This window comes from Danio rerio, chromosome 22, assembly GCF_049306965.1.
Source record: "Danio rerio strain Tuebingen ecotype United States chromosome 22, GRCz12tu, whole genome shotgun sequence".
Classification (NCBI taxonomy): domain Eukaryota; kingdom Metazoa; phylum Chordata; class Actinopteri; order Cypriniformes; family Danionidae; genus Danio; species Danio rerio.
The window spans coordinates 23,292,002-23,318,450 of NC_133197.1; the positions used below are offsets into that span (position 1 = coordinate 23,292,002).

The window sequence follows — 26,449 nt, forward strand, 5'->3', positions numbered from 1 at the left end:
TTATTAACATAATGAAATGTCCTCTATCACTAATTAAGCCGTTTGCATTAATTTACAATATTTATAAGGGGTTTAGTTTACTGTAAATCATACATTGGTTATATATCATTCCAGTTTAAGAGAAATTAATGTAAAATACTTGAAATGATTAGGTTTTATGACGTAGATTTAGGTTGTAACGTCAAGTGACCAAAAAGATGTTGACATTTGGTTGATTTTTGGTTGTGTTAGAAAGTGACCAAAATCCAACGTCAAGCCAACATCTTAAATCATATTGACGTCAAAAACTGACATTTATTTATCAGGTATGGCAATCAAAATCTAACGTCAGATAAACGTCATAAGGTCCAAACAACGTCAAGCTATAACATCATACGACATTGATATTTGGTTGATTTTTGGTTGGACGTTGGACATTGACGTCGGCCTCACATTGAGTTCTGACGTCAAAACAATTTTCATTTTCAAACACTTGCAAAAACATCCCTACAGCGTCAATCTGACATCATGTTGATGTCTTGTGTCTGCTGGATGTTTAAGGCCATTTCGGTCATCATACAGTAAACATCCATCATCTTGTCATCATTGGCATACATCCAAACATTCTCTGGGTCAGTGCATGTAAAGATTTTGGACATCTTCTTGAACTATTTTAAAGCTTCCAAATAGTTTGCTGCATAAAGCGCTCATGTCTTGAGGTAGTTCATTCTAACGCGATTTACCTTCTATGTGAGCTTTGATTGGACAGGAATCACAGGACTGATTTTTCTAATCCCCATAGACATGAAGAAATAAAGTAGTGACTGCAGGTTGAAGGAAAGTAGTGGAGTAAAAGTATCAGTACTGCTCTAAAATGTACTCAAGGGAAAGTAAAAGTACCCATTCTTAAAACTACTTAGTAAATTGCTAATTTCTGAGAAAAAACTACTCAATTACAGTCACTTGAGTATTTGTAATTTGTTATTTTACACCACTCCTTGGTAGAAAGCTAATTATAACTCAAGAATAGATAATAAATGTTAGTTTTAGAAAGACTAACTTACATAATGACTTTTATCACATGTATCTGCTTGTATGGGTTACAGGTTTGCTTTTCTGTGTGTGTTTCAGTAGAAGGTGTTTGAGATGCAGGCCTGGTGTTGCCATCCTTCGCTCACCTTGTTTTAATAAACACCTCTGCTTGTAGAAAACACAAGAGAGAGGCCAGACTCTCTGAACAGCGGAGTCTGCTTCACAACTCAAGGGGCTACAAAACTGCAAACACAAACACACACACAAACACACACAGCAAATGAATGTGACACAGTTCCGCAGGTGCATCCAAACCCCTTCACTTAAGCCAAAGTGGCTTGCCGGCCAGATTTATGGCCCTGACACAGGAATCCATTAAAGCCTTTTGGAGGATTCAAGGCCTGAACCCCCCGTAATCGCTTTCATTATAGCTGCCGGCTACTAGCGAGTGGGGCAATCAGTGCCCAACATGTGTTCCTGTTTATTCCAATGGCAAAGTGTTCGCTACACGCATCTCTCAGCTATTTTTATGGACAGGGTGGCCGTTAACCCATTCTGCATGCACCGATACCCAAGATTTTCGCCCAAGCTATTACAGCGAGCATTGACCAGTTGATCCGTCCGGTTAGCAACGTAGCGTGACGTTTTCCTCGCGCCTCGGGCTCGGCGGTTTAGTGGCGTGCTTTGATAATGTGGCAAACGGCAGTTTATGGCCTACTTTAGTGAGTGGCGGCGCGTTTGCGTGTGCGTTTGCGTGTCGTGGACGGCTAGTTAATGGTGAACCCTAAAGCCTGGGGCTGCCGCCGCGTGAAGCTGTGCCCAATAATGCTTCAATTCTTTAATTTGCCAATTAAACGTGTTGCACAGGTGTGTTATAAAAGCCAAGGGATTAGCAGACCTGGCACCTTCGTCGGGGACGCGGATTAATGTTGTCGCTTTGTAATGGGGACAAAGTTTTCAAAGTTTTTTTTTATAAATATTCAAGAAATGTGTTGCTTTTTTAGGTTAGCTGTGGTATTAATGTATTAATGTTTCAATCTTTTTTTTTTTTAGTATCAAAACCTGAAGTCATCTCCACACACGCTCTATCCTGACAGTTATAACAATGACGACAATGCTAGCAGGTAAGGGTTTTAAGTGTATTATTAAAGTATAGTAATATTGTTTTGACATTTTTGGATTTGTCAGGGTTTTTTTTAACAGAAGACTCATCAGGGATGCATTAGTTTAGCAAATATACAGTTGAATTCAGAATTATTAACCCTCTTGAATTATTATCCCCAGTTTATTTTTTCACCTAATTTCTTTTTAACAGAGAAAAGATTTCTTCAGCACATTTCTAAACATAATAGTTTAAATAACTCATCTCTAATAACTGATTTATTTTATCTTTTTCATGATGACAGTAAATAGTTTTTGACTAGATATTTTTCAAGACACTTCTATACAGCTTAAAGTGACATTTAAAGGCTTAACTAGGTTAATTAGGTTAACTAGACAGGTTAGGGTAATTAGGCAAGTTATTGTATAATGATGGTTTGTTCTGTAGACTGTTGAAAAGAAAATATGGCTTAAAGGGGCTAATAATTTTGAGCTTGAAATGGCTTTTAAAAAATTAAAAACTACTTTTATTCTAGCCGAAATGAAACAATTAAGACTTTCTCCAAAAGAAAAAATATTATCAGACATACTGTGAAAATTTCCTTGCTCTGTTAAACATCATTTGGGAAATATTTAAAAATGAAAAACATTTAAATGGGGGCTAATAATAATAATTTTAACTGTACTATAATAATATATGGTTCTTGAGCAGCGGATCACCATATTAGAAAGAATTGCAAACAGCATGTTACATTGCAGTGTGGAATAATTCTCTTAAAGTATTCACCTTTAAATCACAGGAGTAAATAAAATATAAATTACCCTATGGGTCAATGGTTTTAGAAATGTATGATTTTTTATGTTTTTTTATTCACTTCATTGAACGTTCAGTTCAATGCATGTTTATTTCTATAACGCTTTTACAATGTAGATTGTGTCAAATCAGCTTATTATAGACGTTCTAGTAAACTGAAACTGTGTCAGTTTTCAGAGTTGAAGTTCAGTTTAGTTCAGTTCAGTGTTGCTTAATTTTCACTGCTGAAAGTCCAAACACTGAAGAGCAAATCCATTGATGCGCAACTCCACAACTCCCAAACCATGCAAGCCAGTCGTGATAGTGGCGAGGAACAAACTTCGCCAATTGATGAAAATTAAGGAAAAACAAAACTCGAGAAAAACCAGGCTCAATTGGACATGACCATTTCTCCTCTGTGCATAGACATCACCTATATGCTTTAAAATCGCTGGTTAACTATGTCTGTATATAATAACTTTTATTTGATCATAATGCAATGATGTGCACTTTTTGTAAAGCTGCTTTGAAACAATAATGAATAAAAAAAAAACTCTGCACAAATAAACTGCAATTAAATTGAATTTTGCACCAAGCCTGCATTTATTTGATCTTAATTACAGCAAAAACAGTAACATTGACACATTTTTATTATATAAAATAACTTTTCTACTTATTTATTTTGTTCAAAATATTATATATTTTTTAAAATGTAAATATAAATTTAAAAATGCTCATTTATCAGCAAATATATTGTTACGTTATAAATGTCAATCATTTTAATCAATTTGATCAATCTTGCTAAACATTCATTTATTCATTCATTTTCTTGTCGGCTTAGTCCCTCAGGGTCGCCACAGCGGAATGAACCGCCAACTTATCCAGCCGCAACCCATCTCTGGGAAACATCCACACACACATTCACACACTATGGACAATTTAGCCTACCCAATTCACCTGTACCGCATGTCTTTGGACTGTGGGGGAAACCGGAGCACCCGGAGGAAACCCACGCAAAGGCAGGGAGAACATGCAAACTTCACACAGAAACGCCAACTGAGCCAACCATCTTGCTGTGTGGCGACAGCACTACCTACTGCGCCACGGCCTCGCCCTTGCTAAACATTGCGTCACAAAATAATAATGAAAACACACTGTAAAAAGTCATTTGTTAGGTTTATTTAATTGAATTATGCAAACCCGTTGCTCTAATTCAAGCTATCATAACTTTATCACAGTACTGTTTACTAATGTAGAAAAAGTCATTTTTATTTGTACTGAGTCACATTGACTTAGGTCAATTAAGTCATCTTAATTTAATAACAAGTATTATTTACTATTGCAGTAAAAGTAATTCTTGCTCATATTGAGTCACATTTGGTCAATTAAGTTAACTCATCTGAATGTATACTCTGAGGAATGATGCTAGTAAAGTTTACTTAAACTACAGTCTTAATCATGCTTAATTAAATTGTATGGTAACTAGTAAAAACCACAGGTGTCGGTTCAACACTTGTTTTTTGTTCTGAAACTTTTGACTGATTCAGTAATAAAATGGGTATTTCAAATTGTAATAATATTTTACAATTTAGCAGTTTTTGGTGCATTTTTGATCAAATTAATGTAATTGTAATGAGCAAAATGTGCTTCTTTTAAAAACATTTTAAAAAATCATGGTGATTCCAAACTTTTGACCCATTGTTTATGTTTTCCACAACATTTATGAGGTAAACAGCATCTATTTGTCAAGGCAACACTGCCCTCTGGTGCTTTTTTCTCTCCCATATGGCTTTGGGTTTACAGCCTGCCTGCGTGTGTTTGTTCAGAATCTCATCTGAGGACAGCGGGGAGGTGCCGTCCTACAATGAGGACAGTGATGAGTCTGATTTAGAGCTTCGGTCTGAAGTCAGTCAGTCAGGACAGATGAACCTGCTGGAGGAGATTCTGGACTCGCTCAGTACATCCCACATCGAGCAGGGCCGACTGTCCGCTGCCAAGAGCCTTGACTTCTTCAGGTCATTCGAAGACCTCGACTACAATCCCAAGGTCAGAGATTTCATTCATTCATTAATTGATTATTAACATATATTGATAATTAACATATCATAAATAATTATTATATTATATTTATATAATAATAATTGTTTTATTATTATTATTATTATTATTATTATTTTACTATTATTATGATGATGATTATTATTATTTGATTAGTATTACTATTATTTCTATTTTTATTTCTATTATAATTATTTATTATTATTAATAATACTATTATTTGTATTATTATTATTATTATCATTATTATTATTTATTATTATTTATTATTTTATTACTTTTATTTTACTATTAATATTGTTGTATTATTATTATTATTATTATTATTATTATTATTATTACTATTTTATTATTATTATTATATTTATAATATAATTTTATTATTATTATTTATATAATAAAAATTATTATTATTTTATTTATATTTTTATTAGATTTGACTAATAAATTTATTCTTTTCATACAAGTAAATTCATATTTGATTAATTATTTTCTCATTTCTGAGGTTCTGATATTAATATAAACATAAAGATATGTATTATTTAAATATTTATGGATTTTATATTTATCACTTAAAATTGTACTGATGTGTATTAGCTATAAAAATGTATAATATTTCTATGTTTAATTAATTTATTGTTCTTTGTTGTTTATTGTTGCATATGTTTGAATGTATTCATAATTAGTTCATTGTTTTATTTTATTTATTTGTTTGTATATTGCTTCACTTTATTTATTATTAATTATTTTAATTATTATTAAACTATTTTCATTATAAACGTATTTAAATGGTTTCATTATTTAAATTTCATTTTTTTATAATTTGTGATTTTTAAATAGTTTTTAATAGTAATTTATGCTAATTCAATTTATTAAATTAAAAGATCTATCTATATTGCAGAAGATAGAGTTTTAATTTGACAATTTTCGATTATTTTTGAGTAATTATGTTCAGTTTCAACAGTTAGTCAGGATCTTATGTTGACAAAATCTCAAATCTGTGCCATGATCTTGTGAATGTTTTGTACTGTTTCCAGAAAAGCTTCAAGTCTCCTCTGTGCAGTAGTCCTACTGCAACCGGATGTGAAGTAGGAAATGGAGAGCCAGCCGGCTGGAAAACAGGTCAAGATGACAGCGCTGTCCACGGTAAACATCTCCCGCCTTCACCTCGACGCCAAACTAGCTCCTGCTCCCTTCCAGTCCATCCTCCCCCTCCCACCGAAGACATCCCGATGAGGAACTCTCTCCCAGAGACTCCCACAATACAGATCCTGTTTCCCGACATGGAAAAGGCAACCAATTCAGCTGATGGCCTACTGAGCCCCGAAAAAAAGCACCCAGCAGCTCGAAGCCTCTCCAGACAGAAGGTCCTTTCCAGAAAAACCCAGAGGCCCCATCAGGAGCACAAAACAGCAAGCGGACAGCTTTCAGTGCATGTACCCTGGGAGAGGGAAAAGCAGCTCCTGGGCACAGGTATAGAAGGAGACAGTAGTGAGACTCAGGAGAAAGGCTTGTTAGAGGAGATCGAGTCCATGTGTCGCATTAGCATGGCCTTTGATAGCAACCAGGAGTTCATTCAGAACAACAGCAGTCGGGACAAATCCTGAGACAGCAGCACAACACTTGTTCATCATTGTCTGTTTTGTCTTCTGACGTCACACCAGCACTCTTCCTATGTGAAGGATCTGCAGGGGTGTTTAGTGGTTTATATGAATGATCGGTCCTCTTATTTCTTAACCAAAGGGCAAAGGTTTTGGATCAGTATTATTTTTTTTTACATCTGCTCACCAAGGCAGCATTTATTTGATCAAAACTTGAGTGAAAAATGTGAAGAGTTATTACTTTTTAAAATAAGCGTTTATTATTATTTTTGTAGATTTCAAATAGAATTTTATAGATCACACAATCTTTTAGAAATCTTTCTAATATGATGATGATCGCCACACATGCAAACAATGGCTGTGTCTCATTTCAGAGGCTGCATCCTCCGAAGGATGCATTCGAAGGGCGCTGCGTCATTACAGCACGACGAAGGTTGAATCATTTAAACAAAAATCGATGGCTCCTTTAAATGCAGCCTCAAAATGCGTCCTTCGTTTCCCAGGTAATGAAGGACACAACCAGTGGATCTTTTGTGGCCTTGAACGTTCCAAGATTCTTTGCGCGCTGATAACTGCAGGACATTTTTAACAGAAAGCTCCAGATTAAATGTATTAATTAGGTTTACCTTACTTGAATATCTAAACAAATGTTAAAAAACAAAACACCTATGTCTTACTAAGAGATCTGTCCTCTGTAGACTAGATCATCTCATTTCAAAATGTTCGGTATGGCTTGTGTGGACTTTGGAATGTGGCAGCCTTTGAAATGAGACAGGTATTATTATTATTATTATTATTATTAAGTTAAAAATATTTGGACTGCCATATGTGATCACAATTAAAATATATTTAAAAAAAAATCTTTTTTAATTCATTAAGGACACTTTACATTGTAAAAAAATAAAATATATAACTTTATTTTCATCAATGAATACAAAACAAATCATATTTTCCACAAAACTATAAAGCAGGAAAAATGTTTCCAAAATTGATAATTAGAAAGTCGTGATTAATGATTGAGTACTAGTAATAATTGATCTTAACAAAACAGCAAATCAGCATAATGGACCCTTTTCACAGGACGGTTATGATGCGTTTAACAGTCATCAGCATCTTAATTACTTAAATGTTTTTAAATTGAGATTTTTTAAAATAACATGTGAACATTTATATGCATTTATGTGTGTTGTATGTCAAATTATAAAAAACAAATTACCGCTTGTGCGAGAGGTTTCTAATGCATCAGCTATGTTTGAGGACAGTAAATTTGACGTTATTCTCTCCTCTCGCTGCCGTCATTAGTCTCACAAAATAGTTTTTCTTTTTCTGAACACCTTTATAACACGATTGAGAACTTTTTCTTTTATTATTTGAGCAAATAAGATTGTAACAAAATTATTAGTTCTATTCTCCTATTCCCTGCGCTCGAAGATTTTCCCATCTATGACGACTTCCACTACTGAGAAACCCGGAAATGTGAAAAGGTTCTATAGAATAAGTTCTGAAGGATCATGTGACACTGAAGACTGGGTTAATGATGCCCAAAATTCAATGTAAAATCAAATGAGTACATTGTATTTTAAACTGGATTCTATAGACCAGGGGTGTCTGAACTCGGTCCTGGAGGGCCGGTGTCCTGGAGAGTTTAGCTCCCAACACACTTCAATCAGCTAATCAAGCTCAAACTAAATATACTAGAAACTTCCTGGCAGGTGTGTTGAAGTAAGTTGGAGCTAAACTCAACAAGACACTGGCCCTACAAGACCGAGTTTGGAAACCCCTGCTATAGACTATTTCAATGTGGTCATGTCCTTGGCCAATGGACATTTCCTGCTTCAAACTTTCCTACATTTCAACCTATTTCAATTTCTATTTCAAACTTATTTATTTTTAAGAGGTAATACAATCATAACTTAATCTTACAACTACTATCATAACATTGTTTATTAATATTTGGATTCTCGGAAGCTATAGAAATTAAAAATGTAATGTAGGAAATAAGTTGGGACTATTTTATTTGTTTATATCCCTCAAATTTATTTTAAGTTGTAATAATATTTCACAACAAGTATTTACTGTAATTTTAATCAAATAAATGTAGCTTTGGTGAACAAAATGTATTTTACATAAAAAAATATCTTACTGATGAAAAACTTTTGTCCAGTAGTGTACATTCAGATAGAAAACAAGGCTTAAAGGGATTTAATTCGACATCCAGTTTTATTTATTTCAGCAGATGATTTGCATTTCGTATCGCTGTTTCGATAAATCACTGTGGATGAGGGAGTGAACTTCTCTCTGTTTGTAGTTTACTAAATCATACAAAAGTATTTAACTAGCTTAAAAATGATGCCTTAAACATTTAATTTGCTTTGACGCATTGTTTGATGACTGTGACACCGTAGCTGGCTTAGCTTGCTAACTGCTATCACTAACTTCTGCATGCAATGCATCTTAAAAAGACATATTTATGTAGGCCAGATGGACAGCTGGTTCACAATTTGCTATATTTTTAAAGAGAAAAGTATTTTTTCAAACACAGTTCTCAGGTTTCTGCTTTTATCCAAGATGAGACAACAATCCCAATTAGCTTTTTTATTTTAAAGGATTAATAGTAATAATAGAAATATTGTTTTTCTCGTTTTAAACGTGACAATATTTGGTACTGATAATAAATAGATTTATATATTTTACTCTGCTTATTAGTATATGATCAGTCTGACGTTTAGTCTAAGACCAAATAAATATGAAATTACAAATGCTTAAGCTATCCAGGCTTCCGTTAATTCCGAATAATTCACCCAAAAATGAAATTTCACTTATAATTTACTTACACTCACGCTATCTACGATGTAAGGCACTTTCTCTCTTCATCAAAGAAGATTTGTTACTCAAAATGGGGTCTTCACTGATCTATTAAATGCAAGTAAATGGCTCCCCACACTTTGCGAGTGAAAAAAAAACACACACACACATAAAGGGAACACAAAATTAATACTCAGCTTCTGGTTGCCAGGTTTTTGAAAAAAAATAATAAATCCCCCAGTCAAAGCTAGCTCAACAATTTTAAAACTCAAATATGTCAACTGCACATTACTAAAATACATATTTTACATCAGTGTATGCATTATGATACATTTATTTTTATTTTTATTATATTAGTATATATATAAAGATTCTGTTATCATAAAAAGATTGTTTTAATAAAAAATATTCTTACCTGAAAATTCATAGTTCAGCCGGCATGGTTTCTCTTGTGTGACTGCCATGTGCCTTCCAGTTAAAATTTAAACAACTCTGGTAGAATTGAAACCCAAATTGTGTATTTCGTTTTAATTTGAAGGTATATCCTTAAAAAAATTAAGATAAAACATTTAAGATATTAAAAATTATATTGTAATTCAACAGACTTTCTTCTATAGATTTCATTTAGTTTTGCAGTTATAATTGAGCAAATCCTGAAAAGTCCTGCCAATCTGCTACCATGAAAGCGTAAACAGCCGCTCATAAACAACTGTCTCTTTTAGTGCTCTTCATCTCACAAACATGAGTTGTTGCTAGATCAGATACAGTTGTGGCTGGAAGTTAACAATAATTATTTATATTGTTTATTATATTTCCCATTTATTGTATTTTATTAACATCTACCCTAACCCTAAACCCAACCGTCACAGTAATGTAAAAACAGTAGTTTTACAGAGTATTTTTATGTTATTTATTAAAAATACATTTATAATATTTATTAAAATAAATACTATTTTATTAACAACTCTAAACCCAACTGTCATAGTATTAAAAACAAAATAAATTATTGTAATACAGTTTTACAAAAACGATGCTTTATTGATGTGCGTATCCACAGCTGTATCCTTTCTAGAGTTTACCTAAACATGTGCTTAGTTTTATCAATAACAGTTTTTATCATATCACAAATATAATGACTCCAATACCTCAATTTTAAAACTCGCATATTAAAAAAAAAATCAACCAGTCACAAGTGTGACAACCGCAAACCTGGCAACTCTGCTTCTGATAATACATTGGGATTTAAAGTGAAACGATTGGTCTATGCAAGAAACTGAACTTCGACGTATCACTTTAAGTCATATTACTTTTAAAAATTCTGGTATATTTATTTTTGGGTGAACTATTCTTTGAAAAAACGAAAGTACCACAAGGGGTGCTGTAGCTGCATTAGCATAAACTAGGTACATCCTACTAGGGTTGTCCCAAAACTGGAATTTGGTATCAAATGATACTGAAGTTTAAACAATGTCTATTTCCTGGTAACATTTGAGTGCTGTTGACCACGTTCTTTAACGGCGCTGATTTGCCAATGTGTTCACATGCTCAACTGAAATAACTATGTTTGGCTTTTGGAGGCGTGACGTAATAATACTCAACCACTTTGCCTAGGCAAAGAATTTTTAAAACAAGAATTTTCAAAACAACATTTAAAATGTTGTACAATGTTGTGAGTCTGTCGGTTAGTCCATTAATGCTATCCCGTCGCGCATATTTTGGTCATCACATGATCTGTTTGAAGCGCATACTAGAATTGATTCGCTAAATGAGTTGACATTTTAGTTTATGTGCATTTGATATTATCGGTTAAAAGGTTTATCCCTCTACAACTACCTATAGTTACAGAAAAAAGTTTGTTATGCGTATTTTTAAAATATATGCTCATCTTGCTGTTTTTTTAATGCAATATTATAAAATGCGCATAAAAATATGCGGGTGAAAGCGGCTACATTATATATAAATTCAATTCGTTTTCAAAAAAAAAAAAAAAAAAGAAACCTTTAAAATTTTAGAATCTAATAATGCACTTAATGAAAAGCCAGAATCCCGGACGAGCCCCCCCTCAAACAAGTCATATTTGTGTACACTGAATCAATAAAAAAATCATTCAAAAAAGCTGCGATTCATCTGTGGATCGCTTGAATGTCAGCTTATAGACGTGATTTGAAATGCTCCAGTGTCCCTGTGTCTGTAGTTATATTCTGGAAACAGCGGTAAGTTCGGTGAACCGATTACCTTCATGGCCAATCACAGTCGTTTCTGTTGAGCTTGTGAACAAAATGGCAAATCACCCCTGTTTAAGAACATGCTTAACAGCGCTCAAATGTTTGTGGGAAATGGATGTTTTTAAAACTTCAGTATCAATTGGCACCAAATTCCAATATCTTTATTACCCTACATCCTAAAATAGCGTAACGCTTGCATAACTGCTACATTCGATGAGCAGCGAACTTTGGAAACTTCAAACAAGTGCGTTCTGTAGTATGAATGTGTGTAATAATCTTAATGTGTCATTTCACTTGCATTTATGAATCCTATCCTGCGGCCTCATGGGATAGTCGGCGTATTGTTCTCCAACTGTTACTATAACTTCAGACATGCACCGTTATTAAATTACTATACAATACGGAGGTATTTAAGATGTGAAAATTGACTATAGATAAAGACGTAACTTCAGCCATGGTGGTTCGAAGAGAAACTTGCTAGTTTTGTAGATATTTGAACATAACTACCCCTCCTCATTACTGACTAGCAAGATCAAACTCATAGTTTAGTTACAGAAAAGTTTACCGTTGTCCTTTGTTTCACTCATTCATATCAGCTGTGGCTGTGGCCTTCAAAGCTTTACTGCCGCAACAAACAGGAAGCGGTCATTAGATCCAGCACTTGTTTCTTTAGTGGCTGGTGAATTGTTTGGGCTGTTGGGCAGAGTGATTTAGGACACGTGCCATGCTGTCGGACACTTTAATGACTCTCCTCACCCCTCCGCTGTGGTAACGATATGGCTGTAAAAGCGTTCAGAGTTTTAGGACCTCTGTCTCGAATCAAGCTAGACTTCTCTCTGTGTCGCGGTTAGGCTCAAAGCTGTCCTGGAAAAACTATATGCCAACAAATCAAAGCTATGCAAAGTCCCAGTCAGTGTTAGTGTAGAACTTCTAATGCATATGATTTACTGGTTTAGAGGGATCAGGGAATCCAAATAAGAGTAGTTAGGGTCTATTGTAACACTGTCGAAACTAAAGGTACGTGTATTTAAAAAGTGTGAGTTATTATTGTATGACATGAAATGCAGGTTGGTGCCACTTTTTATTTTATTTTTAAATTAGTTTTTTTGTTTTTTCCACATTGCTATATGGTATTTTATGTAAATGGGAGGTCGCAATTACGTGTACGGTATTAACAATCAACTTAAGGGAATTTCAGAAATGAAATGTACCCCCATAATGTATTTAAGTGTAAGGTTGTGCCTTAATTGAGTTCATCTGCTTCTTTTTCACATACAGCCTCTTTTAGACTATTGTCCAAACCTGTCTATAACAGTTTATACTATTGGCGATAACAGTAATGGTAGCAATACAGATTCTCATTTGACGGCCAATCAGAAACCAGACTATCTAACTTTAAAAGTGCCATGGAGTGCATCGATTGTTAAAATGTTCGAATCCGTTTACGTACCCCTTATATACATTTCTGGAGAGTGCAAAATACTTCCTATGAGCTACGTTTTTTTTTTTGCAGTTTTTGTTTTTGCAAATCCAACAGAGGCCGCTGTGTATGCTTTTGCAGATCTCAAATTTCTCTCGCGAGTGCCAATCATGCCTGCTCTTCTCACTTCTATCCATCAGAGACTGCTGTCAACTGACTAACTGACTGACCAACCGACCGATCCCTCCTCCTTCGCTAAACCCAACCAATATTGTTTTAAAAATCACAGATTGAACTGCACACCCTCTTCCCTGAACTCAATCGCAAGATTTTGAAATGCAATCCAAAAACAGAAAAGCACACTGATTTTTACCACGTTTTCAGATTGTACCACATTCTCAAAAGTTTATTTTAGTTAGAAAGAGTAAATAAAATATGAAAGTTTGCCTTAATTACTCTTAATTATAGTCATACTCAACAAAAGGAGTCGACAGATATATATGCAAAGTATGTGTTTTGTGGTTTTAACTTCTATGAAAACAGGTAGGAATTAAATATCAACCTCCTCATAGATATACAAGTTTAGAAGTTTATTATCATCCTTTTATTTGATAAAAATGACAGATAGCTGAGTGAGATGACACGATGCATAAATGTGCATTATTTTTCAGCAGTCTACATTTGTTTGTTGCCTCATTACAAACAAATGTGCAAATTTCATAATATACGCATTAAGCTAACAAAGGATAGAGTCAAACAGACCTTATGCCTTTCTAACGAGCTGTTATGAAGAGATGCTCCATGCCTGGTTGCATTACCTGAAAGCTTCATCAATAAATGACCATTTTTAAAATAAGAATCCCACGCGCATAGTAATTCTAATGCAAGCTTAGATAAACTTTAAAAATGTGTTCTTGTTTTAATCTTATTAGGAAATGTTGTGGCCTATCAAATGCTGCTAGGGGTGTGCATATTGGTTCCGATTGGCCTGTTTTTGACCAGGATTTTACACACGGGATTTAGATGAGAACAAGGAAACAATGGTGTTTCAGGCCAACGTTATGCAATTTTCATGTACTGAACTTTTTTTTTTTATACAGCTATACCTCGCTAAATCCAGATTTGCATTCTATGGCACCTTTAAAGAATTTGAGTATTTAAAGTGAAAGTACAGAGCTGCAGAGTGATCTTGTTTTAACAACACACTAATATCTGAAGTTACCATTATAGTTATTGTTTTTAGCATGAATGTACCTTAACTTATGTAGGGAATCTTGTGCATGAGGAAACCCTATTGATAAAAGTACGGTCACATTAGTAATAATTCAGATAAATTTAGAGGGAAAAAAAAAAAAAAACAGGTCGACAGTATTGCAGTCCATCAACCTAAACCCAATGCAAACTTTTTACACTCTCACACAGAATTGAAATGCCTGGAATTTGCATGAATAAGAATAATATAATCACAACCGGTTTAGGTTTTGGAGCAGAGCTTGAACGTTTCACAGGTACTTTAGTAGTCATTTAGATTCTTTAGTTCAGTTCATTTGATCTGAATCAAAAAGAAAATGATAGATTAGGTACAGGGCCCTGCACATGACATGCAAAAAAAGGATAAATCATGGGCATAATTTCTTTAATAATTCCCTCAGTTTATTAGAGCATGAGTACGATTTATTCATTTGTTCCCTTGATTTACTAAATCATGTGCACAGTTTAATATTTTGTGTCCGCATTCTAGGTAAATCGTGCACAAAATGATAATCATTGCCTTTATTAAACAGAATTCCTAATGCTATACTATACTATAACATGAAGTATAATACACGAACAAGAAGTACACCCAAGTTTATTATTTCATACACACGACTTACCTTGAACGAAGGTGTGAAGGCCACACATAACTTCAACCGACGGAACGGTAGTCCCATATGGAATCTGCGTGCGCAGAAATACAATATTTCCACAGATTTTGAGGCCATCATTGGGTCTATTTATTTACTTGTGTAAATGTGTGTAAATTTATATTTATTCAGTTTTTAAAATAATTTCAGTAATAATATTAACTAAAATGAAAATGTTCATTAAATAATTTTTTATGATACAGTTTTTGTAAAGTCATTTTTTTTCTTTTAGTTGATATATTATACGATAGACTATAAACGTGGATCTAATTGGATTTGCATTATAAACATTAAATAAATATTCCAAAAAATCATTCCTCCTCATAAATCCACAGATTTTTTTTTCTTTTTATAAAATTATGCACAGAAATAGCAAAAAACGTCCGCAGATTATGTCTGGCCCTACTGATCGATCTTGCATAAATTGTTTACAACAAGGGAATGAATGAGTGTATCAAGTGCACAATTTAATAAATCAAGGGAACTAATTAAAAAATTGTCGACGCACTTTTGTAAATTAAGAGATCAAATTAAAATATTGTCTACTCTAGTAGAGCAAGGGAACAAATTACTAAACTGCACCCTAAATTTATTTTTTTCTTGTCATGTGTGGAGGCTCTGCAATTTAGCTCTGGTTTGCTTAGCATCCACAAAATCAAGTGGATTTTGTTGCATTTGTTTTCAAAACTTGACAAGCATCCGAAACAATCCATACTTGTTGAATGTGTGAATACAGCATGGTGTTTTAATCATCTGGGATAAAACTCATGAAGATCTAATAAGTCAAAACAAAACCTGGAATTTCTCTGTCACGCGCTTTAATGAAGATTACACCTTTATTGAACTGTATTGGCCAATGTTGTGACGAGGAGAAAAAAAAAAAGCTATCTATTCTTTTATGATCACATTTAGAGACACAATGTCCTGTTTTTGGTCCATTTAGATATTTTTGGTCCATGTTGGATTCGTTTTAATTCAGTTTCTGGAAGTTAACTGAGACCCAGCTTCTCAGTGCGCTTGGTACAGTTGCTTTGTTCGGATGGCAGTGTTTAAATTTATTCAACTAAACCACACTCACAGAGCAATCACACAAAAACAAATTAGTTTTAACCAAACATAGGCTTCCTTAGTGTGTATATATAGATATAGGTACTTGTTTTAAAACCACCCGGAAATACTGAATGTCAGAAAACTTTACCTATACTAATCTGTCTGTAGCAGGGGTGTTTAAACTCGGTCCTGGAGAACCGGTGTCCTGCAAAGTTTACGTCCAACCCCAATCAGACACACCTGGGCTAGCTAATTAGGCACTTACTAGGCTTTCTGGAAACATCCATGCAGGTGTGTTGAGACAAGTTAGAGCTAAAATCGTCAGGAAATAGGCCCTTCAGGACAGAGTTTGGGCACCCCTTGTTTATAGGTTTGTGGATAATAATAAAACCATTACTCGGTACAAAACCACTCAAGCAGGATCTCAGAAAGACCACATGCTATCAAGTTGTACATTTTCACTGTATGTTTATTGTAGTTGTTCATTTTAATACTGTGTATTTGGAAAACATGTACGGTTTGCATCATTGTTGTCAATCATGTCTTAAGTGTGTTTTGAATGACTTCATGTCTTAATAATGTAACGACTGAAAATTCTGATTAGCTAGAATTTTGCCTTGCGAAGATTTTTAACCCATTTTCTTTCTGATTTTTTGTTGCTAATTAGGAAAGTAAACTTTATTTGATTTAATATAATTGTAGCATTATTTTGGGATCTGGTCATAGTTAACGTTGCCGTAGAAACTACCAAGTGTTTTTGAAAAGGTGTACTTCAAAATGTCATTATTTTTGCAAGTTCACTCTTTCACCAGTTACTTTTTTTTAAATCCAAACACTACTTGAAACTAGACGGTAACCATATAAATTGAGGAAAGAAAATGCTACCCAAATTTATTTTTTGTTCAATCTTTGCTGTTTACATAGGCTCGTTATTGACGTGCGTTTCTGTTGTGTAGTTAGTATTTTTTTTGTGCTGCTGGGAATCCTTTTAAAGATGCATGTGCACACTTGGCCATTCACTTTTTTACTTTATAGTATTGCGACGCTCTTCGTTTTTTGATCTGTTTCTTTTTCGTAAGTTGACTATAGAGCTGCTGTAGCTGAATCACTGGACTCTCCAAACTGCGCTTTTGAATGTTCAACACAATGTTTTCGTTACACATATAATCTTTTACTCACCATTCGTGCTTGATTTTTCTTGAATGTTCTTCGGTACAGTTTAGTTTGTGGTGGTTGAAGTGCTTTGGAGTGAGTGAAGCTGGATGGTTGAACTCCACCGCATGCTCTCAGTGCAGTTATTTTGTTTTCAAGTGCAAATTAGGTCAGTCTGGTGTGTTATTACAGGAACTACTGGTACCACTGTATGCACTGTGAACTCAAATAAATTATATATATGTCCTTACAAGGGTTGCTTCCATCTTTATTTGACCTCAACAAGGTGCGTGTGAATTAACACAGTATTTTTTCAACACAAATTAGTTATTTACACGTTTTGTTTTTGTTTACGGAACAAGCGCAGCAAATTGTACAGCATCAGTGTTTGTGTTTCTGTGCTATATATGGAAGTCTGTTTCTGCCACAGGATAAGACAAATATAAGGTAACTTTAACTTTTTATCTGACTGCTCTTTCTCACGATTCAAAGCAGTGTTTAATAACCACGTTACTGTAGGACTACATTTCCCATGTCTCTTTAAACAATCACACCTGTTTCAGATCATCAGCTCATTAGAAGACTGAAAGACCTAAGTAGGTATCGCTGCAGCTAGGAGACCTCCAAGTCGGAGTTATTACATTGCAAGTAGGTTGGGTGACCTCCAAGTGGGAGGGACTTATTCCCCTGGTGGGCTGGGTTTAGGATGAGTGGGTGGAGTAGACATGAAATATGAGATTTAAAAAAATTCTGCTTTTATTTATATTCAGATGTGGAAACAGTATTCCTTAGCCATCATTTTCTTAACATTAACCTGACAAATTCAAGTTTTTATTTACTGAGAAAAATTTTGTTTTTTTTAAGTGGAGGAAAGAACACTTATGTACACAAGAAAATGTTCATGGCACGTACAGTTGAAACCAGAAGTTTACATAAACTGTATAAAAAGGCACATAACTATTTAAAAAAAAGTCAGATGCTAATGTGACTAAATTTTTTCTCTTTTAGGTGAGTTAGGATTATCAAATGTGTTTCTGTTACGCTTAATAGCAGAATAATGGGGGAGATATTTTTTTGTGAAATTGTAATAACTTTTCATGAAAGTCAAGTTTACATACAATAAGATTATTATGCCCCTAAAAAAGCTCAGATGATGGTGTCAAGGTTTTGGATGTTTCTGATTGGCTAATTGACAACATTCGAGTTAATTGGAGGCACAACTGTCAAATAGTAATTAAGGAAAGCCTCAAACACACTGCTTCCTTCTGTGACAACATGGGAAAATCAACTAACCAGAATCAACAATAAAGCCAGATTACAAATTGTTAATTTACATTGGGAAAAAGAATCATTTTTGGAGACATGTCTTGTGGTCTGATGCCACTAAGATTGAACTGTTTGGCCATCATGACCAGTGTTACATTTGGAGGACAAAGGGGAAAGCTTGCAAGCCTAGGAACACCATCCCAACTGTGAAGTATGGGGGGCGGCAGCATCATATTGTGGGGCTGTAAGAGGCACTGGTCCACTTCACAGCAGAGATGGCATCATGAAAGAGAACATTATGTAGAAATACTGCAGCAACATCTCAAGACATCAGCCAGGAAATTAAAACTTGGCCACAAATGGGTCTTCCAAACAGACCATGACCTTAAGCATACTGCCAATTTAGTTAAAATGTGCTTTATGGACAACAGAGTGAATGTTTTGGAGTGGCTATCACAAAGCCCTGACCTCAAATCTATAGAAAATTTGTGGGCAGAGTTGAAAAAGCTTGTGCGAGCAACACAGCCAACAAATCTGACTCAGTTACACCAGTTCTGTCAGAGGGAATGGGTCAAAATACCTTCAAACTATTGTGAGTAGCTTGTGGAAGGATACCCAAAACATTTGACCAAAGTTATACAGTTTAAAAGCGAAGTTAAAAAAAAGAAACAAAAAAAAAAAAACAAGGAATTGTATGTAAACTTTTGACTGTGTAGAAAATAAAAATAAAAATAAAATAAAAAATTCTCTCATAATTCTGGCATTTAGCAAATGTAAATCATTTGGTAAACCTTAACAGACCTAACATAGTAAATGTTTAGTATGATTTACCATCAGACATTTTTTTTTTAAATGGTTGTTACTTTTATTAGAGTGTATGTAAACCTCTGGTTTCAGCTGTATGTATGACTAAAACAGCTTTTAAATTGTTAAAGGGATAGTTCACCCAAAAATATACATTTCCTGTCCATTTACTCACACTCAAGTGGCTTTAAACTTTTATATTTCTTTCTTCTGTTGAACTCTAAACAAAATTCTAAAGAATGCTGGGGGGGGGTGGGGGGGTGGGTGGGGGGGGAGTCATTGCAGCCTGATCTCACGAGAAAACAAGTCATTTACGTTTTGTTAGTTTAGTGGCTAATTCGTACGAATTCAGTGATATGAAAATTGTACTATTTTAAAAAGGTGGCGTGGCTCCCTACCCCACCTCTAACCCAACCATCACCGGGGGAGGAGCATATCATTCTAAATTGTTCATATGAGATTGTACAAATTCATATTAATTAGCCACTAAAATCAAAAAAGTTACGAATTTCCGTGGGATAGCATTGGTGATTGACATCTATAATATAAATAAATGATATAATGGAAATTAATGCCTGTTTTTCTCCCAACATTTTTCAGGACTGTGCATTTTCATCTGTGTTCAACAGTACAAAGAAACTGAAACAGGTTTGGAACAAGTGGAGCACACGGTAATACATTTATTGGGTGGACTATCCCTTTAAGCATTGCACATGCCTAAAAAACTCTACATCAATCATCTCAAATCCAATTCCTGGAGGGCTGCAGCCCTGCATAGTTTAGCTCCAACCACCTCACATCTTAACCACATCTTAAGCTTAATAGTCTCTAGTAGTCTTGAACGCCTTGATTATTTGGATCAGCTGTGTTTGATTAGAGTTGGAGCAAAACTGCAGAGCTGTGGCCCTCCAGGAATCGGGTTTGAGACCTATGCTCTAAATCAGGGGTTTCAAACTCAATTCCTGGAGGGCCGAAGCCCTGCACAGTTTAGTTCCAACCCTGCTCCAACACACTTACCTGTAGGTTTCAAACAATCCTGAAGGATTTAATTAGTTTGATCAGGTGTGTTTAATCAGGGTTGGAACTAAACTGTGCAGAGCTGCGGCCCTTTTGGAACTGAGTTTGACACCTGTGCTCTACAAAGAAGTGTAGTGTTTTTTCCCCTCCATATGTCAATTTTACAGCTTACCGGCAGCAGGAACACATAAAAAATACACCTTGATGCATCCAGATGAAAAATATTATCCACCCTGAAATCACATTGCTCATGAACTCTTAAATTTGTTCTATTTAACCGTGATTGTTGAGCAGCATTGCATTGAAGCACCTGTCTATTATTAAAAAAACACTTCACAATTCACCAATCAATGAATCCTAAAGCTTTTCAGAGGTATTTTACACCAATGGCAGGCGATCATTACACACTATTATAAATTAAACATCCATTATGTGGAAGATTGTCCTATCAAAAATGGTCCAACTCTTATAGCTGCCACATAATTAAGCACTTTCTTTTCTCCGCCGTCTTGTAAAAAGCATCAGATGAGTCTCTCCATTGGTGGAGGTTGTACAATGTTCCACATTTCCACCCTTGAGCCTTCCTTCTCCTGCCGACTGGGGCTGTAAGTGCCCCGTGTGGCCCTTCGGTTCAGTGCAATGACCAGAGCTGTGGTCACACCAAAAACAACCAAGAGCAGAACCACACACACCAGGCTGATGGAGAGCAACAGCTGAGACGTCACACTCTCTGCGTTCAGCTGGAGGAAAGCAAATTGAGAACAATTAGTGATGATGAGAAACGATGAAGAATATTTTTAAAACAATCCACTTAATGATGTCACACTTTCTGGGTCCGAATGCCCAGAGCTAACAATGGAATAACTGATGACGGGCCGTAATAATGCACTCCTGAGGAGGTGATGCTGCCACAAACCTTGGGTGTGCATTATTTTCTCATAATTCAATGCACTGGAGTCGATTATAACATTTATATCACAGTTACCACACCTAAAGACACTGTTCAGATCTAAACATATACATTATTCATGCACATTATTAAGGATTGGTGTGCATACTGGTATCAGTTGATAAATTCTTTTTTCTTTAATGCTTTAAATTGATCAGCTTCTATATTATGCGATATTCCCCTCAATATATATGTTTTAAACTACGTAATGAATGGAAAAATCAGTAATAGTCACACTGTAAAAAACAAACAAAAACATTATTTAACTCTTATTTTATTTTATTTTTTTTCGGCAGCTGGGGTGCGGGGAAAAAAAAGAAAAATAACGGCTCTTAAATTACAGACATTTACTGTAAAATCATTCATTCATTCAATCCTTTTCTTGTCGGCTTAGTCCCTTTATTAATCCGGGGTCGCCACAGCGGAATGAACCGCCAACTTATCCAGCAAGTTTCTACGCAGCGGATGCCCTTCCAGCCACAATTTAGCCTACCCAATTCACCTGTACCGCATGTCTTTGGACTGTGGGGGAAACTGGAGCACCCAGAGGAAACCGCCCCAAGGTAGGGAGAACATGCAAACTCCACACAGAAACACCAACTGAGCCGAGGTTCGAACCAGCGACCTTCTTGCTGTGAGGCGACAGCACTACCTACTGCGCCACTGCCTCGCCCACTACCGTAAAATAAAAGACATTTTAATTTAAGTACATTTCTGAAATTTACTGTCTGTTATTTTATGGTAAATGTCTGTAATTTAATAGCTATTATTCTACTTTTTTTCGGCAACCCAGCTGCTGGAAAAAAGTAAAATGACAGATTTTTTTTATAGTTCAATATATTGTTATTGTTATATTAGTATCAGCTGATAAAAGTGTATTTTCAAAGTAATCGTCATCACAAATGTATGTGTGGATATATATATATATATATATATATATATATATATATATATATATATATATATATATATATAATTACAGATTATTTCAAGAAACATGTTGCAGTGGGAAATAGGACATCACAATTAAAATGTTTATATAAATTTGTGAATATACACACAACATGTCCTCTTTTTTTACATTTGAGGTTTTAATATTAATAATATATACATATATATTTTTTACATTTATATAGTGCTTTTCTAGACACTCAAAGTGTTTTTCACATTTGAGGTTTTAATATTAATAATATATACATATATATTTTTTTACATTTATATAGTGCTTTTCTAGACACTCAAAGTGTTTTACACATTTGTTTTTGTGCTGGAATCTCCTCATCCACCACCAGTGTAGAGCATCCACCTGGATGACGTGATGGCAGCTTTATTGTGCCAGACCGCACACCAGCTGACTGGTGGAGTGATTAAGTCAGTCCAGGGCTGGACTGGGGCATAAAATCTTCCCTGGCATTTTGGGCCAGAGCAGCCCACTATATTCAATCAAAATGCATATTTATCTGTGCATGTCCAATATGTTTATCAACTCCTATTTTATAAAAACACAAAAGCCATATATATTAAATAAATACAGACATTAATCTCAATAAATTTCTGTATACTGTCCATAAAAAGTTTTGTTCAGTTCTAAAAAGATACACTATTCATTCATTTATTTTCTTTTGCCTTAGTCCCTTATCAGGGGTTGCCACAGCGGAATGAACTGCCAACTATTCCAGCATGTTTATGCAGCAGATGCCCTTCCAGCCACAACCCAGTATCAGAAACCATGCATACACACTCATTTACACACACACTCATACACTACAGCCAATTTAGCTTATTCAATACACTATTCACTCAGCCTATATTCAATAATAAACATAACAAAATCTGCCTGCTGATGCATGGGTAAATCTTCAAAGGGAACAGTGTACTTTATAACCTCATTTACCTCATCCTGCTTGCTGTTTCACTATCTTAACAATGTAAGCATAATATAAGGAAATTAGTTTTATTTTGATATTATGATTAACAGACACCAAACAGCCTCGTGTAGCTGCATATGAGCGTCATCTTCACTCTGCATATTTATAACAAAACAAGGCTTAAATATAACTGCCTTCTTATATTTTCATTGAAAATAACTTTACCCCATCTCTTTTGCAGAATATCAGTTTTAATAATCAATAATGGCCCAATATAAAAGTATAACGTAATATTTATACGATTAAGACAAGCAATCAGTCAATGTGCAGAATCAGTGTACATGGTTACATAAATAAATATATGAGCTTATCTTTGCACTCTGCCAAAACAGAGTTACCTGGGAACAAGTAAATTAAAAGACAGAAGAGTCATTAGATAGAGACATCAAGATGAATTCAATATCACGTTTAGAAACTAACTCACTAATAGTGAGATGAGATCCAGCAGTAGATCTTTGATGAACTGTCCGCAACATGCACTATACTCCTACATGGGGTTTATGCTCAAAGCACCAGCTGAAAAACTGGCTGCAGCTCTTGGCAGAGTGTGTGTGGTCACTTGATTTGCGTTTTTAGCAGTGTACTAGAATGAACGGAGAACTTTTCAAAACCACTAAATGAAACAGCAGTGTGTTTCCTGCCATTTCTCTGCGCCTCCCTTCCGTTTATTCTCTCTGACTCTCGACTATTTTGACAAATACACACAGCCGTTGCATGCTCACACAGAGCCCAAAATACTAGGAGTTTGTGATTGGGCCAGCCCAATGTAAATAAAGAAAAGAACCAATGGGCTGCAGAGTGTTCCATGCTGTCTGTCCGAAAATAAGGCATCTTACTTACAGACAGTCACAGATCACAGCATCGTTTAATGAGGCAGAAAAAACGATAGGTTGCTAAGCCTTTTATGGGCCGATTAGATCTAAGACGATGATCAGCCCGGCCCAAAAAGTATGTTGGCCCAGCGGGAAACTGCCCGGTCTGCCAGATGGCCAGTCCACCAGTAAATCAGATGGTTAGGAGGCCAGGATGGACAGAACCCAGTGGACAAATTAGGCCAGAATGCCGGGGTTAAACTCCCACTCTTTTTTTTGAAGGACATCCTGGGATTTTTAATGACCACAGAGTCAGGACCTCGGTTTAACGTCTCGTCCGAAAGACGGCTCTCACTGAGTAGTGTAGAGTCCCCATCAATATACTGGGGCATTAGGTCTCACTAACACCACTTTCGGCAGCAACCTAGCTTTTCCGTGTCCTCTCCCATCCAGGTACTGATCGGGCACAGCTCTGCTTAGCTTCAGTGGGTGACCATGTGAGAGCTACAGAGAGCTAGCTGTCGGCTAAGATTAAATTTAAGATGAAATCAGTTGTCCACTTTATTTCTTGGGCGTGTTTTTGTAATTGGGCTCAGAAAAATGTGTATAATTGAATTTATTGGCTAATATCATGTTTATTTATTGGACTAAATACAAGTTATAAACTTCCAAAATATAATAAATTATTGGTATATGCCAAAATGTCCATATTGGTGCATAACAAATATAAATGAATGAATTACTATGTTAGTATATTATACATGTGTGTTTTGTAATAGACTATTAAAATATTATAAGAAAATTAAGCAATTTCAGTTTTCCTACAACAAAATGTATGCTTAGGGAGTTTGTTACTTGCAGTAATATGTATTTATATATTTATCTCAGCCTGATCTCATGAGGAAATGTAAGTGTTTGACGTTATATCAGTTTAGTGGCTGATTCGTAAGAATTCATACGAGTTCAGTCATATGAAAATGTACAATTTTAGGCACCAAACCCCACCCCTAAACCCATCCGTCATTGGGGGATGAGGAAAGTACTAAATTGTATGAATTAGATTGTACGAATTCATACAGTGGCGAGGCAGTGGCGCAGTAGGTAGTGCTCAAAGCAAGACGGTCGCTGGTTCGAACCTCAGCTCAGTTGGCGTTTCTGTGTGGAGTTTGCATGTTCTCCCTGCCTTCGCGTGGGTTTCCTCCGGGTGCTCCCGTTTCCCCCACAGTCCAAAGACATGCGTTACAGGTGAATTGGGTAGGCTAAATTGTCCGTAGTGTATAAGGGTGTGTAAATGTGCGTGTGGATGTTTCCCAGAGATGGGTTGCGGCTGGAAGGGCATCCCCTGCGTAAAAAAAAACTTGCTGGATAAGTTGGCGGTTCATTCCGCTGTGGCGACCCCGGATTAATAAAGGGACAAAGCCGACAAGAAAATGAATGAATGAATGAATTCATACAGCCACTATGAATGAGCCACTAAATCAAAAAGTTACACATTTTAGGGAGTTTGTGTTTTATATCATTTGAATGGATGGCATAATTAAATCTCTTATAAAGACAGGTATTTGTCGCCACCTACTACTTACTTATTTCTTATTAAAGACCCAAATCAGCACAAAACCCCTCATTTCTAAGATTTTGCCCCTGATGTAATACCTTAAAAAATATTATTGTATACGTATTTCATTTAAATTTTTATTAGTTTAGTGGCTAATTCATACGAATTTAGGGGATGAGCAAATCATATTAAATTGTATGAATGAGATCGTATAGGAATTTATACGAATTAGCCACTAAATCAAAAAGTTATAAATTGCACTGAGATTGTGTTGTTTGTATCAAAGTGATAATATGGTTATTGTAGCTTTAATGCTGTGCTCACACCAGACGCGGAAGAAGCATTGAGCGAGAGTGATTTACATGTTAAGTGAATACAAAGGCACGGATAAACATCCTGCGGAGTAATACGTGCGAATGACATGGTGCAAATTGAGCCTTTTGCGCGCTTAACGTGCGTTTCACGCAACTCACTTAAGTTCGAAAATTTGAACTTTAGCCGACATTCGCGCCACATTAACCAATCAGGAGCTTGCTCTTGTTAGGGTGTGATTATGACGTTTCACCTGTTGTTGGTGTCCCCGGGGGAAAATCCTCCTGCACACACCGACAACAGTTCATTAAACTGGGCTCAGCTCAGTCAGAAACACCGCTGAATGCCTCCATCATCCAGGCTAAGTTTCTAGAGGAGTTTATGAGCTCACAGAGCTGGGTGCACCTCTGGAAGAATCTAGTGGACTCAGACACGGCTCCTAATGAATCGACGCTGTTTTTCAGCCTTCATAAAGCACATAAGCTATTGTCCTAACAAAATCCATGTTAGCCATTTAGCAACAAAGCTACAGTCACTGGGCAGACAGAAGCCCCGCCCATGATGCGAATACGCTTCTTTTGTGAATCGGATTTGACGCACCAATGAAGCAGATTTGACGAGCGAATGAAGCGGATATGACGCGCAAATGAAGTGAATTTAACACGCGAATGAAGCAGATTTTGACA

At 35.5% G+C, this 26,449-nt stretch overlaps 2 protein-coding genes across 9 annotated transcripts in view; one reads left to right on the forward strand and one right to left on the reverse strand.

The window, feature by feature from the left end:
• Positions 1-9,088, forward strand: part of dennd1b (DENN/MADD domain containing 1B) — a 196,126-nt gene extending 187,038 nt beyond the window's left edge. For all 4 annotated transcript variants that reach the window (XM_073937880.1, XM_009296375.5, XM_073937881.1 and 1 more), the window contains 3 exons: positions 2,065-2,135; positions 4,732-4,951; positions 6,001-9,088. In XM_073937880.1, coding sequence (XP_073793981.1) covers positions 2,065-2,135; positions 4,732-4,951; positions 6,001-6,570 — 861 coding nt within the window. In that variant the 3' untranslated portion in view covers positions 6,571-9,088. The remainder of the gene's footprint in view (positions 1-2,064; positions 2,136-4,731; positions 4,952-6,000) is intronic.
• An 8,278-nt stretch (positions 9,089-17,366) lies between these two features.
• Positions 17,367-26,449, reverse strand: part of crb1 (crumbs cell polarity complex component 1) — a 55,533-nt gene continuing 46,450 nt past the window's right edge. For 2 of the 5 annotated variants that reach the window (XR_012397416.1, XR_012397417.1), the window contains 2 exons: positions 20,320-20,947; positions 17,859-20,118 (listed from right to left, as the gene is read on the reverse strand). Coding sequence is in view for 3 of the 5 variants with exons in the window: in XM_068216320.1 (XP_068072421.1) it covers positions 20,729-20,947 (219 nt within the window). In the remaining 2 variants the exon portion in view is untranslated. 5 annotated transcript variants of the gene reach the window in all.